This window comes from Protopterus annectens, chromosome 7.part0 (assembly GCF_019279795.1).
Source record: "Protopterus annectens isolate FY-2018-M chromosome 7.part0, PAN1.0, whole genome shotgun sequence".
Classification (NCBI taxonomy): Eukaryota; Metazoa; Chordata; order Ceratodontiformes; family Protopteridae; genus Protopterus; species Protopterus annectens.
In genome coordinates this window covers 1,105,337,862-1,105,353,020 of record NC_056739.1, presented here as the reverse complement: position 1 = coordinate 1,105,353,020, position 15,159 = coordinate 1,105,337,862, and the positions used below count along the sequence as shown (strand labels likewise).

Below are 15,159 nucleotides of genomic sequence, written 5' to 3'. Positions count from 1 at the left end.
CCCCTCTTCAAAAAGATGTATTGTTTGGTGTTAAAGCAGAGGAGGTGCTAAAGAAAATGGAGGAAAAAGTGAAATCAATGCAAACAGTGAAAGATTTCCTGCAGGTACAGCCTCCACTTTTCAGCAGGAACTGGCCTTCAAAAAATTGGTCCTTTCCAGCCACAGACAGACCTCAAAGGGGCAGATACAGGCGTCCAAGAGGTAGAGGGCAACCTCGAGGATCTTTCAGAGCCAGACAGTGGCAAGCACCAACCCCAAGAGGTGGAGAAGATAGATCACAGTCTTTTAGAAAACAGGCACAATGACTTCCCCCTACACCTGCCAAGCAAAGCTTTAATGGCAGCACCTTTGGGCGGAAAACTGGCATTATTCTCAAAAAATTGGCATATTGTTACAAAAGACAAATGGATTCTGGACATTATAGACAGAGGCTACAGGTTCCACTTTCACACCCTTCCAAAATGAGAGGCATGCCAAACCTGCCACAAAATCAAAGGGCAGAGGCACAAAAACAAATTTCAGCTCTCATGGACATGAAAGCAATTCAAGAGGTGCCTGCAAAAGAACAAGGTCAAGGATTTTATTCCAGACTATTCCTGGTACCAAGGAAAGACAAAGACTGGAGACCTATCTTAGACCTATCCATCCTAAACACATATCTACAGGTGCCAAAATTCAAGATGCTCACATTACAGCAGCTTCTTCCCATGCTGGGCAAGGAGTCTTGGCTGGTAACATTGGACCTCAAGGAGGCATACCTGCATGTCCCTATCAGACAAGATTGCAGAAGATACCTCAGATTTCTTGCAGGTTCAACCCATTACCAATTCTCTGCATTGCCCTTTGGCTTATCTACTGCGCCCAGAGTGTTTACGAAATGCCTGGCATCAGTAATCGCCTTCTGCAGACTACAAGGGATACAAATCTACCCATATCTGGATGACTGCCTGATCCAAGCGGACAGCAAGCACATACTACTGCAGCACCTGGAGTTTGTAATAAAACTGTTGAACTTCCTGGGATACACAGTCAGCAAAAAGAAATCAAAACTAATACCCTCTCAACAAATAATTTTCCTGGGTGCCAACTTGGATACAACCACCCAGATGGCCTACCTCACGCCAGACAAGCAGGGGCAACTGTCTCAATACTTCAGAAAAATGGCAACATACACCAGGCTAACTGCAAGGAAAGTCCTGCAGGCTCTGGGATTCATGGCATCTTGCATCCTACTTATCCCATGTGCAAAGCTGCATATGAGGAAACTTCAGTGGTACCTAAAAAACTTATGGTCTCAACACAGCCACAGCTTGGAAGCAATTATACCACTCATTCCATGCCTTCAAAAGGAATTTATGTGGTGGGCTCAAGCTTGCCAAAGAAACACAGGTCTTCCTTTCTGTGTACCTCAAGCAATTCAAATCATCACAACAGACGCCTCAGACTATGCATGGGGAGCACACATGACAAATCAGTGCATTCAGGGAAAATGGGCACGAAAGGAGAAGCTCCTTCACATCAACCAAAAGGAAATGCTAGCCGTGCAAAAGGCTATTATGACCTTCAAAGACCTACTGCATCCAGGCCAGCTACTGATAAGGACAGACAACACCACAGTGATGTGGTACATAAACAAACAGGGGGGAACTCATTCATACCCCCTGTGCAGGCAAGCCATGACCCTATGGAACACAGCACTGGAATTGAAAATTCAACTACAGGCACAATTCCTGCCAGGGAAGGAAAACACACTGGCAGACAACCTAAGCAGAAATATGACAGATCCACACGAATGGAAGTTGCATCCTCAAATTTTCACAAAGATAACTCCGGCATGGGGACAGCCAGACATAGATCTCTTTGCTACCCACAGAAATTGCCAGTTGAAAAAATTTTGTTCAAGGACCTATCATCCACAGGCCTGGAAAGTGGACGCACTTTCCTTCAGTTGGGCAACATTGGCAGTCTATGCCTTCCCACCTCTTCCTCTGCTGCCCAAAGGTCTATTAAAAGCCAGAGCAGAGAGGCCGAAAAGGATTCTCATTGCTCCAGACTGGCCAAGGCAACACTGGTATCCGCTCCTGAAGAGCCTGACACATTACCCACCGTGGATCCTACCTCTAGTCCCTCTTCTGTTGTCCCAGCACAACTACAAAACTCTTCACAGCCATCTCAAAACTCTAAATCTAGCTGCATGGAGAATTCCTTGATTTCCCAGCAGTTTCTCCTCTCCAAGGAGGTGCAGGATGTCATCTTGAAGGCCAGAAGACCTTCTACTAGAAAGGCCTACTCCGCCAAATGGAAACGATTGTGTGCCTGGAATCAAAAGAAGGGGCAGAACCCTTGGGTAATAAATATACCTCAAATTTTACAGTACCTAGCTGAGATGTTAAACAATGGACTTTCCTTCTCCTCCATCAAGATCCACGCTTCAGCCATTTCCGCACAATACAACACAGATCCTCCTTTATTCTCTCATCCTCTCTTAAGGCAGTTCCTCAGAGGGGCAAAGAATATAAAACCCCCAAGGAAACTACCAGTCCCTGCTTGGGACCTCAACTTCGTATTGGAAAAGCTGACCCTTCCTCCCTTCGAGCCAACTTCTTCATCAGAGTTACAGTACTTGTCATGGAAAACAGCCTTTCTTCTGGCTATCACCTCAGCTCGTCGGGTTTCGGAGCTACAGGCCCTCATGGATACGTACCCAGGGAGTGGCGCACTGCAACTGTGGTCCCACTTCACAAAGGCGGTGCCTTAGCTTGACAAGCCTTATCTGCAAAGCCATGGAGAGGATCATAATGGACCTCATAAATAAAGACATAGGGAATTTGCAGACTTTGGATCCATCCCAGTTTGGCTTTGTCAAAGGCAGATCATGCCTTCTAAACTTGGTTGACTTTTTTCACAGTCACCAAAGCCATTGATGAGGAAAGGCAGTCCATACAGCCTACCTCGATCTGGCGAGGCCTTCGGATACAATACCCCACTCGGTATCATTGAAAAACTCATCAGCTTAAATGTTAACCCATACATCACAAGATGGGTTGCAAACTGGCTGAGTGACAGAACCCACAGGGTCAGAGTTGCTGGCGCCATGTCAAACTCAAAGCCTGTCACAAGTGGTGTACCACAGGGCTCAGTCCTGGGCCCACTCTTGTTTGGCATCTACTTTTCGAAGCACAAGCAAACACAGGAGGGTTATGGCTGACAAAGTTTGCAGATGAAACGAAAACACATCTGACACAGATATCCTTCAGAAGGTCTCACAGAAATGGATAACTGGTGCCAGAGCCATGGCCTAAAGTTAAATGCCAAAAATGCATAGTCATACCCTTCGAAAAAACAAGGTTACCCCTAGCTACCAAATAGGTGGCAATCCACTGAGCACAGAAGAAGTTATCAGGGACCTGGGGACCCAGGTTGATAGTAGTCTGTCATTCGACACCCATGTAGCTAAAGTAGTTAGGAAGACCTTCTACATTGCCCACCTTATCATGAAGGGATTCTCATCTGAGGTCATAGTCTCCCTATTCTCATCACTCATCAGACCAATGATTGAGTACAATGCCCCATTCGAATGTATCTGACCAGACACTTGCAGCAGCTGGAGAGGCCACAAAAGTTCCTCACCAAAAGGATAAAGGGTCTCAAACATCTGTCCTATGCTGCCCGACTGAAAGAACTCCAGCTCTATTCAGTCGCTTTACGCTTTACTCAGAGGGACCTTTTGCAACATACAAGGCCATGTCAAACCCAGATTTGATGAATATGCTTCACCTCAAAAATCTAGATCCGTCAGGTCACAAGGGGGGGAGACTTAAACGTGGAGGATAGATTCATCACCCAAAGACTCCCTATGCTGTGGAATAAAATCCTGGTATATGTGAGGCAGAGCACTGCTGGCCTTGTTCAAGAGAAATCTTGACCAATGGATGGGAGATCGCAGATATACCCCAGGGATTACCTCAGTGTCACTGCTCAACAGAGGCACAGCAAAATAATGGGTATAGTTCCCCATACTAAAGGGGTGGCGTAAGCCACAAAAATGGGGCTAGGCTTTGTAAAGCCTCCCGGGCAGATAGCCTAGTATGAACCTATGAACCTATGGCTGTGCAACCATTCATCATTTTCCATCAGGACAGAGTTTCCTTACGAACCAACCCTACCTTTATGCCAAAGGTAGTATCCATTATAGCTTTGAATCAGACTATCCACTTACCTACCTTTTATCCTAATCCACAAAACAAAGGGGAAAGACTACTACATTCCTTGGACATTCACAGACAACTTTGTTATTATTTGGACAGGACAAAGCCATTCAGGAAATCTGATCAACTCTTTTGTCCTTTGCTGCAGGTGCTCAAGGAAAGGCTATTTCCAAACAGACAATTTCAAAATGGATAGCCCACTGCATATGCTTTTGTTACTCATTTCATGGAAAAACTGTGCCTGCATGCATCAGATCCCACTCCACCAGTGCCACAGCTACCTCTGCAGCCTTCCTCAGGGGAGGTCTCTACCAAGGATATTTTGGAAGCAGCCACCTGGAGTTCAGTGCACACTTTCTCCAAGCACTATCATCTCCCACTATACTCTAAATCTAGAGCGGGCTTTGCCACAGCTGTCCTGCAGGGCATCCTAGCCCCTCCTAGTTCCACTTAGTGCCTACCACCCTTACTTAGCTTTGGGATTCTACCCATCTGTTATGACTGCAGCTGTATGCACGATGAACATAGTACAGTTTTGTACCTACCATAAATGTAGATGTTCGAGTGCTCATACAGCTGCAGTCCAGGTTTCCCTCCCTCCAATCGCTCTTAGGACAGGCCTTATGACAAACCCTTTTCATATAACCTTTTGGGGTACTCTTTTATGGTGTATTTGCTTGCAACTACTGTTTTTGATTTATCAACATTGCATTTTTGTATAACATTTTGTTTGCCTTCCTTCTGGGGGCACCTGACATCTGGGGCAAGAGAAAATGAAGAAAATGGCGTCGGCTGCCTCTTTTATACCCCTGCCACACTGACGTCAGGGAGGAAGCGACGACAACCGTCGCCGAACCTAGACTTTGGAATTCGGCTGACCGAGGACCTGCCTGACGGCAGGATAACCCCATCTGTTATGACTGCAGCTGTATGAGCACTCTAACATCTACATTTATGGTAGGTACAAAACTGTACTTTCCTTGCTTTTCAGAAGCTACCTCCTGGAATGAATTAAAACTGCAGTACCTTTTTTTTTAAAAAAACTAAGTAGCAGTCTTGCTGTCCCAATGTGTTTCATCCTTTTGAAATTGAACACTGTTTTAATTTATTGCAGTGTACTAGTTCTTCGGTAAAAAGTAATGAGTACATTTTTAAGTTATTTTGTATTCGTAAACTGTGTTGCGTAATTTAAATGTGGGTGCTGTTACTTAGTTGTCTCTCTCTATTTCTTCTTTTCTTGCTACTCGTGAAACCATTTGTTGTGCTGGATCACATCTCGTGTTCTCTACCATCTGTCTCTCTGATTGGATCACAGCAGCAGCAGCTCCAGGCCCAACATCTCACACATGCTGCTACCCATGGTCCTCCTGTCCAGTTGCCACCACACCCTTCTAGCCTGCAACCCCCAGGAATCCCCCCTGTGGCTGGCAGTGGCTCAGGTCTGCTTGCACTTGGGGCACTTGGCAGTCAGGCACATCTGTCGGTAAAAGACGAGAAGAACCACCATGACCTCGACCACAGAGGTAAGAGTCGCATCTGCTGTTTTTACCTTTGCAGTGTGTTTATTTTTTAAGGTAACGGTTTAGCTTAATGTTCATATCTGTTGAGACCTAGTTCTGGGTGGTCTGAAATGCCTTTGTATAAAAGAGAAGTGGTTGACAATTGATTGTGTTACCAAAGACTGGATCACCTTCACTGAATGAATCCCATTTAGGCATGAGAAAGATTTTGTTATAAACACAAATCTTACAGAAAACTGTAAAATAGCTTCCATGAGTCATTAGGGGAGGACTGCCATTTTCATTCCTAGATTTTTACAAGAAGATGATAAAATCAACAAAGAATGTAAAATTAGCAAAACAAACGGTAGGAACCCCCCTAGCCTTTTAGGAGGGGGAGGCATGCCAGAAAATGTCTCATTGTGAAAGGTGTAGTGCAGTGGTCTTATCTGTGAATTTTATTAGACTGCTTAAAGTTTTAAAAAAAAAACTTTTGTTTTATATACAATAGGAAAAACTGATTAGAGGTGTGTGAAGTGTGGAAGAAAGTTATTTGTCATCACTTAGTCTGTTTGCTTTGTTTCTTCTTTTTGCATTGTGCTCATCTTTGAACAATATGACATCCGAACTGACATTTGAATATTTCAAAAGAACGAGAATCGAGTACAGTAAGTTTTTTGTTCTTTTAATATAACATGATTAGCATAGTACAAAGAGATGGCGCTTCTTTAGCTTGAGTGGATAGAGGTGGATAACCCTAAGCATTAATGTTGCCACTTCATTGACTAATGCATTTGGAGAGAAAACTGTTGTTTATTTTTTAAGTAGACACCACCCCTAAACCATTATGCTTTTTATTTTCCTGGTGTGATACAGAAGTCATTGTCCTGCTTAGTCTTATTAGATGACGTGTGAACTGAACCAGTGGTGGTGTGTGCTGTATGATTTTATGATCTCATTATTTTTACTCTTGGTAAAAATTCTATCTTCCTCTCCTTAAGGATTCGCTTGCCAAAAAAACAATGCAAGTCCAAAAAAACCGTCAAGTCCAAACAGGCTGTGCAAACCTTTGTTCCATAAAACAGGTACAATAGTGATAAAACTGTGAGCGCTTTTGGGATAACCCTTTATCAGACAATGAAACAGCTTTCATGAATCTATTTAAATACATTTAAAAACACAACCACCAATCATCTCACTGTCTGCCCTCCTTTTCCTATGGGACGGTCTTAAAGCTATACATGTATTCAACCCTAGAGGGTGGTTTGCTGCTAGTTCTATAATCCAGTGTAGTTCATTGCATTCAGTGACATTCACTGTGCCCCCCCTACTCACATGAGTAACCTGTATAACCATGAACTTAAAAATGTGTTGGATTCTTAAGAGTATGCGCACACAGAGCATTTAGTTCATCTTTCTGTCTAATGCTGTACAAGTGATGTTGTATTCTCATATCGTTCAGATTACTCTTGCGTCTAAAACCAAAGCTTGGTTCTTTGTCCACTATATTTCTGAGTCTATCCTCACTTGACACAATTTTCCAATTTTGTTTAATTATTTCTCAGACCCCATTAATATTGCTGCTGTATTGTAATATAAGTCTGTTTTTATTACTTCTTTCTATGTTACTATTTTGTGTCATTGTGTTATTCTCATGGCTTTGTGTCTCATTAACTTTAAACCATAGTCTAGCCTTTCCCTTTCTATCTCTCTTCACTACTTCTAAACCCTCTTGTATCAGGTTATTTGTGTAGCCCCTTTGTACCATATGGTTCTGTAAACTCTCCAGCTCTTTTTCAAAGTTGGCTTCTTTTGTGCATAGTCTCGATGTACGTAAACCCTGTCCCGCTACTATGTTTTTAAAAGTACTTCTAGGGTGCATACTTGAAAATTCTAGATTTTTCTTATATAGAGAGGTTGACATACCAATCTGTACATCATTGGTTATTCTTATATCCAAAAAGTCTATAGATCTACAGCTCGTGCTTGAAAATAATGTATTTATGTGTAATGGTACATACTATAGGCAAAAACAGGGTGAGGCTATGGGCACATCCTGTGCAAACTCATGCGCCAACCTAGTGTTTGCATACTAGGAAAAAATGAATGTCCTTAATGACCAATGGTGGAGTGACTATTTACTGCATTATGTTCGATTTGTGGATGATGTTTATATTTTATGGCAATGTAGTGAGAATGAACCGACAAGGTTTGTTAAGCATCTAGAGACAACCACTGAATTTTGAAGTATGTAAGAATAACCAATGATGTAGGGATTGGTATGTCCACCTCTCTGTATAAGGAAAATTGTTGGAGCAATCACTGTCTAGAATTTTCAAGTATGCACCCTAGACGTACTTTTAAAAACATAGTTGTGGGACAGGGTTTGCATACGTCGAGACTGCACAGAAGAAGCCAACTTTGAAAAAGAGCTGGAGAGTTTACAGAACCATATGGTACAAAGTGGGTACACAAATAACCTGATACAAGAGGGGCTATAGTTAAAAAAGAGATAGAAAGGGAAAGGCTAGACTATGGTTTAAAGTTAATGAGACACAGAGCCATGAGAATAACACAATGATACAAAATAGTAACGTAGAAAGAAGTAATAAAAATAGGTTTGTTACAATATAGCAACAATATTAATGAGGTCTGCGAAATAATTAAACAAAACTGGAAAATGTTGTTAAGTGGGGGTAGACTTGGAGATATAGTGGACAAAGAACCAAGCATTGGTTTTAGATGCAACAGTAATCTGAAAGATATGTTGTGTAAAGAACCAGGAATGAGAAATAAAAATAAAACTACGTTAACATCAGATACAGCAGGTACTTTTCCTTGTAGGCCTTGCAAGACATGCTTCATGATTAGTGATAAGAATAGCTCTGTTCACCCCACCCCATAAGCAAAAGTAAATATAAATTTAAGTTATATGCAGACTGCCATATGGAAAATGTGGTGTGTGTGTGTGTGTGTGTGTGTGTGTGTGTGTGTGTGTGTGTGTGTGTGTGTGTGTGTGTGTGTGTGTGTGTGTGTGTGTGTGTGTGTGTATATATATATATATATATATATGTATATATATATATATATATATATATATATATATATATATATATATATATTGTAGGGAAAACTAATTGTAAATTGAAAATTAGAATGCATCACTTGTACAGCATTAGACAGAAAGGTGAACTAAATGCTCTGTATGTGCATACTTCTAAGAATCCAACACATATTTTTAAGTTCATGGTTATACAGGTTACCCATGTGAGTAGAAGGGGAGGACACAGTGAATGTCACTGAATGCAATGAACTACACTGGATTATAGATCTAGCAGCAAATGATCCACCAGGGTTGAATACATGTATACCTTTAAGACCAGCCCTTAGGAAAAAGAGGGCAGTGAGATGATTGGTGGTTGTGTTTTTAAATGTATTTAAATAGATTTCATGAAATCTATTACATTGACTGATGATGGGTCATCCCGAAAGCGCTCACAGTTTTATCACTATTTTACCTGTTTTTATGGAATAAAAGTTTGCACAGCCTGCTTGGACACAACTGGTTTTTTTGGACTTACGTTATTTTTACTCTTAAAATAAAGTTTTACTTGTGAGACAGAACACTGTCTGGTCATTTTAGTTAGAAATATTTTAAATATTGCATGTTGTTCTGCAGATATAATTATTTTGTTATATGTTGCATCTCCATTTAGTATTACTATATAATGTAATATTCTTTCAGATACAGATCTGGATTTTTAGGTCTCTCTTGTGAGCTTGGGCTGCCTGGATCCCGGAGAAAAGGTGCCCATCTGTAGTACATCGCTGGCCTTTTGTCTTGCTTCCAGTTTGGTACAGTTCTTTTAACATTACCCACTGATATTTCTTTGTGTGAATGTGTGTGCACACGTGTAGTTGGGAAGTTGCTGCTGAGGATTAAGGCTGTGAGCTGGTAAAAAGCTGTTATCCAGGGGTTTGAGTCCCTCAGCCTTCATATGCCTTATGTTTGACTTTGTGCAAATCTTATGGGCCAACTCTGAAAAGTGGTCTGTGTAGATCAGTGCCTTACCCCTTTTAACAAATAGAAACTTGAACACGTGTGTGTAACTGGGGTAGACAACTGATTCACAAACGCGCACACACTCCCACACCTACACACATATATTAGTGAATGATGTCAACACAACTGTACCAAACTCTATCTGTGCTTGTTTGAGAATTCTGCATGTGTGAGATGTATCGTGTATGCGTGTGTGTGATATGTTGTCTGTTTTTTTATGTTTATGCATGCATATTCATCGTGTTATGTATATGTGTAAAACTGGGTTTGTATGTCTGTATGTATGTGCGTGTGTACATAAATAAAAGCATACGTATGTACTAATATACGTGTGCATATAGTAGCTGTATACAATATACATTTATGTTTATATGACTGACTTTTTTTTGGGGGGGGGGGTGTAAGTAGTCTTTGTTGGTTTGCCTAGTGGGAAGATTAGTGTTGTCTGGTATATAGCCTGCCAGATATCTTTCTTATCCTCTGGATTTTTGTCATTCTTAATTTTCTTAATGCATTCCTGTCTACAAAGTTAGTAATAACTGCCCTGTCTACAAAGTTAGTATTAACTGCCCTGATGTCGGGTCAGTTAGTTGCCACACAACCATTCAGTAGCAGGGGTGAATACAGGTTGCAGTCCACTTCCCAAACAGAAGAACAGTTGGGGTTTGCTAATGTAATCAAGACGATAAGATAGGAACCCTTGAAGTTTTTTTTTTTTTTTTTACTATTTAATACACATTTAAAGCATTTGTGTAAACTGCAAAATTGATAAGCTTACTTCTGTAATTTTGAGGCCAGGAGATATTTGATGTTCACAATCTGATTTTAATTAGCACTGAATCCCTTCCATAATTCTACTATCCAAACATTTCCCAGATGACAGGAATTTTCTATTTTGAAAAGGGCATGGTGTTTCTCTCTCCTACTGCACATGCATCCCGAGGATAAGATACAATTAAATCCTTTTTTCCCTGTAATATAGAAACCAAACACAGATTTGAGAAAAAATTGTTGTAAATAGTCTATGTTGTGTTATCAGTAAAAGTTGGTAAGTTAAAGATAGCTTTCCTTCTAATGTGTACTGTTGTAAAATCATTAATGCCACCTAATTCATAGATTTTCCTGAAAAGCAAGCCTATATCTAGGCTTATCTTGAAGAGTTTTCGCTGTCTTATGTACTTTTTCTCCGCTAGAAAGCCAAGATACTTTTAACAGGTTTGGGTGGGGGGAGTAGGGTGAAACCCACACAAGTGAAGGTTTTGATCAGGTTTTAAGGGGGATTGCATCACCCACATGTGACTATTAAGAGTATTCGTATCAAGCAGTAAGTTACAGTTTCACTATCTGAGCACAGCAGTAATCTAGCAAGAAAAATGATTGGCTTTTCATCGGTGTGAGGCCTAATATGTTATTTAGGCTACGTCAAATCTGTTATTTTTCTATTCCCTCTGGCATCATGAGACCTTTCTTAACCTCTTAGTTGTAAATTTCAGTGAAAAATACTTCAGTCTAACTGCATCATCGGAATACCACGTTAAGACTAAATAAATTATTCCTGCCCTAGAAGGCAGGAGTGAAAATCATGAAATCGTCATTTCCTGGCCTTTAAATGTCGGTGAGACATCTGATGAGATTTGCTTTTCTGCTGCTCAAGTAAATAATGCTAAGGACAAATAGAGAATTGTTTTGTTAGTTCATTCTCTGTGCATCTTTTATTAGATGGGTTTAAATCATCCTGCTTAGACTGCAGCTGAGCTTTCAGACTGAGTTTCTATTGAATAAGTCTAGTGTGAGAAGGCAGCCAAGTTTGGGAAATAAAATACCTTCTGTGATTAGGCAGGGCTATCTGGTTTCATTTCACTGTGTCCTATTGTCCTGGGCAGGAGATACTGTTGACACTGGTTTTAACTGTAGCATTGGCCTTCAGTGGTGTGACTGTTAAATTATCAAGGTAAAATGTGTGCTGTTTATTGCTGCTGTGGGACAGGTTATGATTCTGTTGAATATTAAAAGCCTGTTACCAGTCCCTCCCAGTTGTCAAGATGCTGTCATCCCATTCCAAAAAATCTATTTGGGAACATGGAAGACAGCCTGTTTTGTAATTTAATATTTTTTGGATTTTACGTCTAACACTAGTTTTATTTTCTTACCCTTATTCTTGATGAAAAAAAATCTTTGCTATATTTTGATAGTTTTTAATTTCCGTAAGAAGAGGTAAGAAGTCCTTAAACTGGTTGTGTATTTGCTCCTAATAACCATTACTGGAGTTACTTTGTAAGGAATTTATTGGAAGTATATACCTTTCTCTTTTGCTGTATGTACTCTGAGTAACACTTTTTTTTAGAAGCTTGAGAAGTCATCACTGGTATGTTCTATGGGTTAGGGAGCAGTACTCTGTACAAGAAATGGATTTCTGAATCCGTTAATTGTCCTCTCCATTCGTTCCCTTGCTCGTTTAATTTTATGCTCTGTTTTTGTTGCTATGGGTACATATATTGTAGTGATTATTTTGGCATGCTCACTGTCAAATTCTGCGGCCACAAGTTCAGATGTGCAAACTAAAGACTAGACTATCGGAACTGCTTCTTATGGGAACTGATATTCTTGGGGACATGGCACATGTACATCAGAAGGTGTTGGTGCTGTCCTTTTTCACCTATTCGGATGTACCATCCCTTGTTTTTTTTTGAACTGTCTTTTTTCATATGCCTTCTCTGAAACTGGAATGTATACACACACATTCTGACACTGCACTTTTTACTGAAGTGGCAGTTCTCTCTTCTTTCTGTTAAGAAACGCACCCACTTTTACTGATGATATTACTTGGAATAGTCTTAATTGTTAAACCCCCTTCCCATGTGGTTTGTGAGAGAAGAATGTATTGGCCATTTGTTGGCTAACAACTTTACTGTATGTAAGGGGGGCTAGCTAAGAAAATTTGATTTGGAAGGTTTATGCTGATGATACTTTGCTTTTTTCTTTTTTTTCAACTTGAATTTTGTTTTTTTCCTTTTTTTCAGCTTGAATTTTAGCCGTCTTTGCGAGGCCGTAGTGTGTCTGTAGAACTGGATGAGAACCTGTGGATTGTTGCCACTTCGGTCATTGTGATTGCAGAGAGTGAATGTTTTGATGCGATTTTTGGCCTTTGTCAGGATGCTGTCATTTTAAGATACCTTTTAAAGGGAGCATGGAATGCAGCAGATGCTGGAATTGGGGGCTGGACCTGCAGTGTGAGGCAGATGAAGTAATTGCCTTGTCAGCATCTATTTGAAATCTTGCTTGACTTAAATCGTTTGAATGCGGAACCTTAACAGTATGTTGTCATTGTATGTATTTGTTCAACTGACAGGTTATTTTGTAGACTGCACACTGTACCTGTATGAGTACCGCTGTATAGTTTGTGTGGATATATACTGAGAAACATGTAGGATTGATCTTGGTTGCATAAATACACATACTCATAAAGAGACACAGGCATGGTTAAGCAAGAGATGAAATTTGCCTAACTATTTGCTGTTAATTATTAAATTATTTTAAGTCTGTAAGCAGAATGATTTTTGGTATCAGAGTAGACAAAGTAGAATCGGGGCAAAGGATATACAGCACAAGAAGGAGAGAGGCGATTGCCTTTATGCACGCAAGAACTGTTATTTTACAGTAATGCAGCATGAGTCCAGCCAGTTTTTTGTAAACCGGGAGGATTAATTGGGAGGGATAGCTGAAGTTACAGATGATGGAATTTGTTTAGTTTTTACTACACTAAAAGGCACGTTTTAAGAGTGCTCTGTAATCTGTTTTCTTGTTAGCCTTGCCTACAGCTCACTTATTGAGAAACATTGTGTTGTCCTGGAAAACAGTGTTGAAGCAAGGGTCAAAGGGGAAGGAGAACCCATGGAGGCCTTTGCCTCCTATTGATTTCCTGTCGTCAGCTTACAACAAAGGCAAAAGTGCATAAATCGTCCTTTTGAGAATCAAATGTAGCTTAAAAGGTGGTATCATCCAAGAGAGGTCTGTACATCATTAACCTTTTTGTTACGATAAATGGGATATTATGATTTAGTAAAGAAAAGCATCAAGCTTCTGATTATTCGCAAAAAGCAAAAGTTGTGTATGATGGGGAGGGTTGCTGTCCCATTATCAACCTTATTTTTACACACACACACACACACACACACACACACACACACACACACACACACACACACACACACACACTTGTTTCCTGCAGAGTTGAGCCTGGGCAGTAAAACATATCTTATTTCTTGGCTGTGAGCCTGAAAGCTGCTGAATGGATCGATTCCTGTGAATGCTCAACATGATTCCCTGGTAGCTACCACTATTTTTAGCATGGTTGGTTGTGAGGAATAGATATGGTATTATCCATAGCTGCTTATTGGGTGCTAATGAGAAACATGAACTGCTTTGGTCATGTTCCCCCTGAATAAAAACAGCTTAAAACATGCTTATTTGCAGTAGGAATGGGGTGGTTGTCACATCTCTAGAAAATTATGTGATGGGGTCTGCTAGAACTCATTATACCATCTAAGTAATATGGGGTGTATTAGGTTCAGAAATGTGTTTCAGCTAGAATTTGGTTGTGTACTTTGTGTTTGGCCTTAATGTTAGAAGGTGGACACTAATTAGAATTACTGCAGAGACTTATGTTGTGTGTTAAAAAATGAGAATTACAAGGAGGACTTTTTTAACATTGTGTTGTATAAAACATGTCCGTATATCTACACACATATGTATAGCATTGAGTTTTCGATCAGGAAGGTATTTGTTGTGTGGTTTGACAGACAAGGATGCTTGTGTTCTTGTCATGCCTTTCTTTTGAGTAAGCATAATGCCTTGAAACAATATGTAGTGTATTGGTACAGTGTTTTGTAGTCTTCTGTAAATGTGTGCTGTTAAATACAGCAGACGTACTCTTTGCAACATGTGTTGCCTTTAAGACAGACAGTTGAACCATCCCATTAAAATCCTGTTTCGTCATCAATTTGCTATCTGGCTTGCCACATCAGTTGCTTGCATTTAGAGGATATTTGCAAGAATTAACTGGGCAGATCTTTGTTTTATCTTTGAAATATTGACCAGATATTTATTTCCTGTTGAGGTTCTGCTCATTTATGAAGCTTTGCTGCAACAGATTGTGTACTTTGTAGGTTATTTTATGATCCAGAAATAAGTGCTGCAAATGCATTTCTCTTTCATAGGGCAACTTCCTACATCTTTCTGTGTAAATAATTGCTCTTGTGATTAAAAGGGTTATCTAGAGCTTTATGTGCTTTTACTTTCCCCTGGATTAGCAAACACAAGAAAGGTTTACTGGGGTTGTTAAGGCAGAGATTTATTTTTCCCTACAATGTTTGAACTAATTGAAATCAGT

At 40.3% G+C, this 15,159-nt stretch overlaps 1 protein-coding gene across 14 annotated transcripts in view; it reads left to right on the top strand.

Moving 5' to 3' along the window:
• Window positions 1-15,159, top strand: part of TLE3 (TLE family member 3, transcriptional corepressor) — a 230,508-nt gene that overhangs the window by 104,472 nt on the left and 110,877 nt on the right. For 8 of the 14 annotated variants that reach the window (XM_044077689.1, XM_044077688.1, XM_044077686.1 and 5 more), the window contains 2 exons: window positions 5,524-5,731; window positions 6,359-6,369. In XM_044077689.1, coding sequence (XP_043933624.1) covers window positions 5,524-5,731; window positions 6,359-6,369 — 219 coding nt within the window. Of the gene's footprint in view, window positions 1-5,523; window positions 5,732-6,358; window positions 6,376-15,159 lie in introns of all 14 variants that reach the window. The other 6 variants (XM_044077687.1, XM_044077693.1, XM_044077684.1 and 3 more) reach the window with 2 other exon arrangements.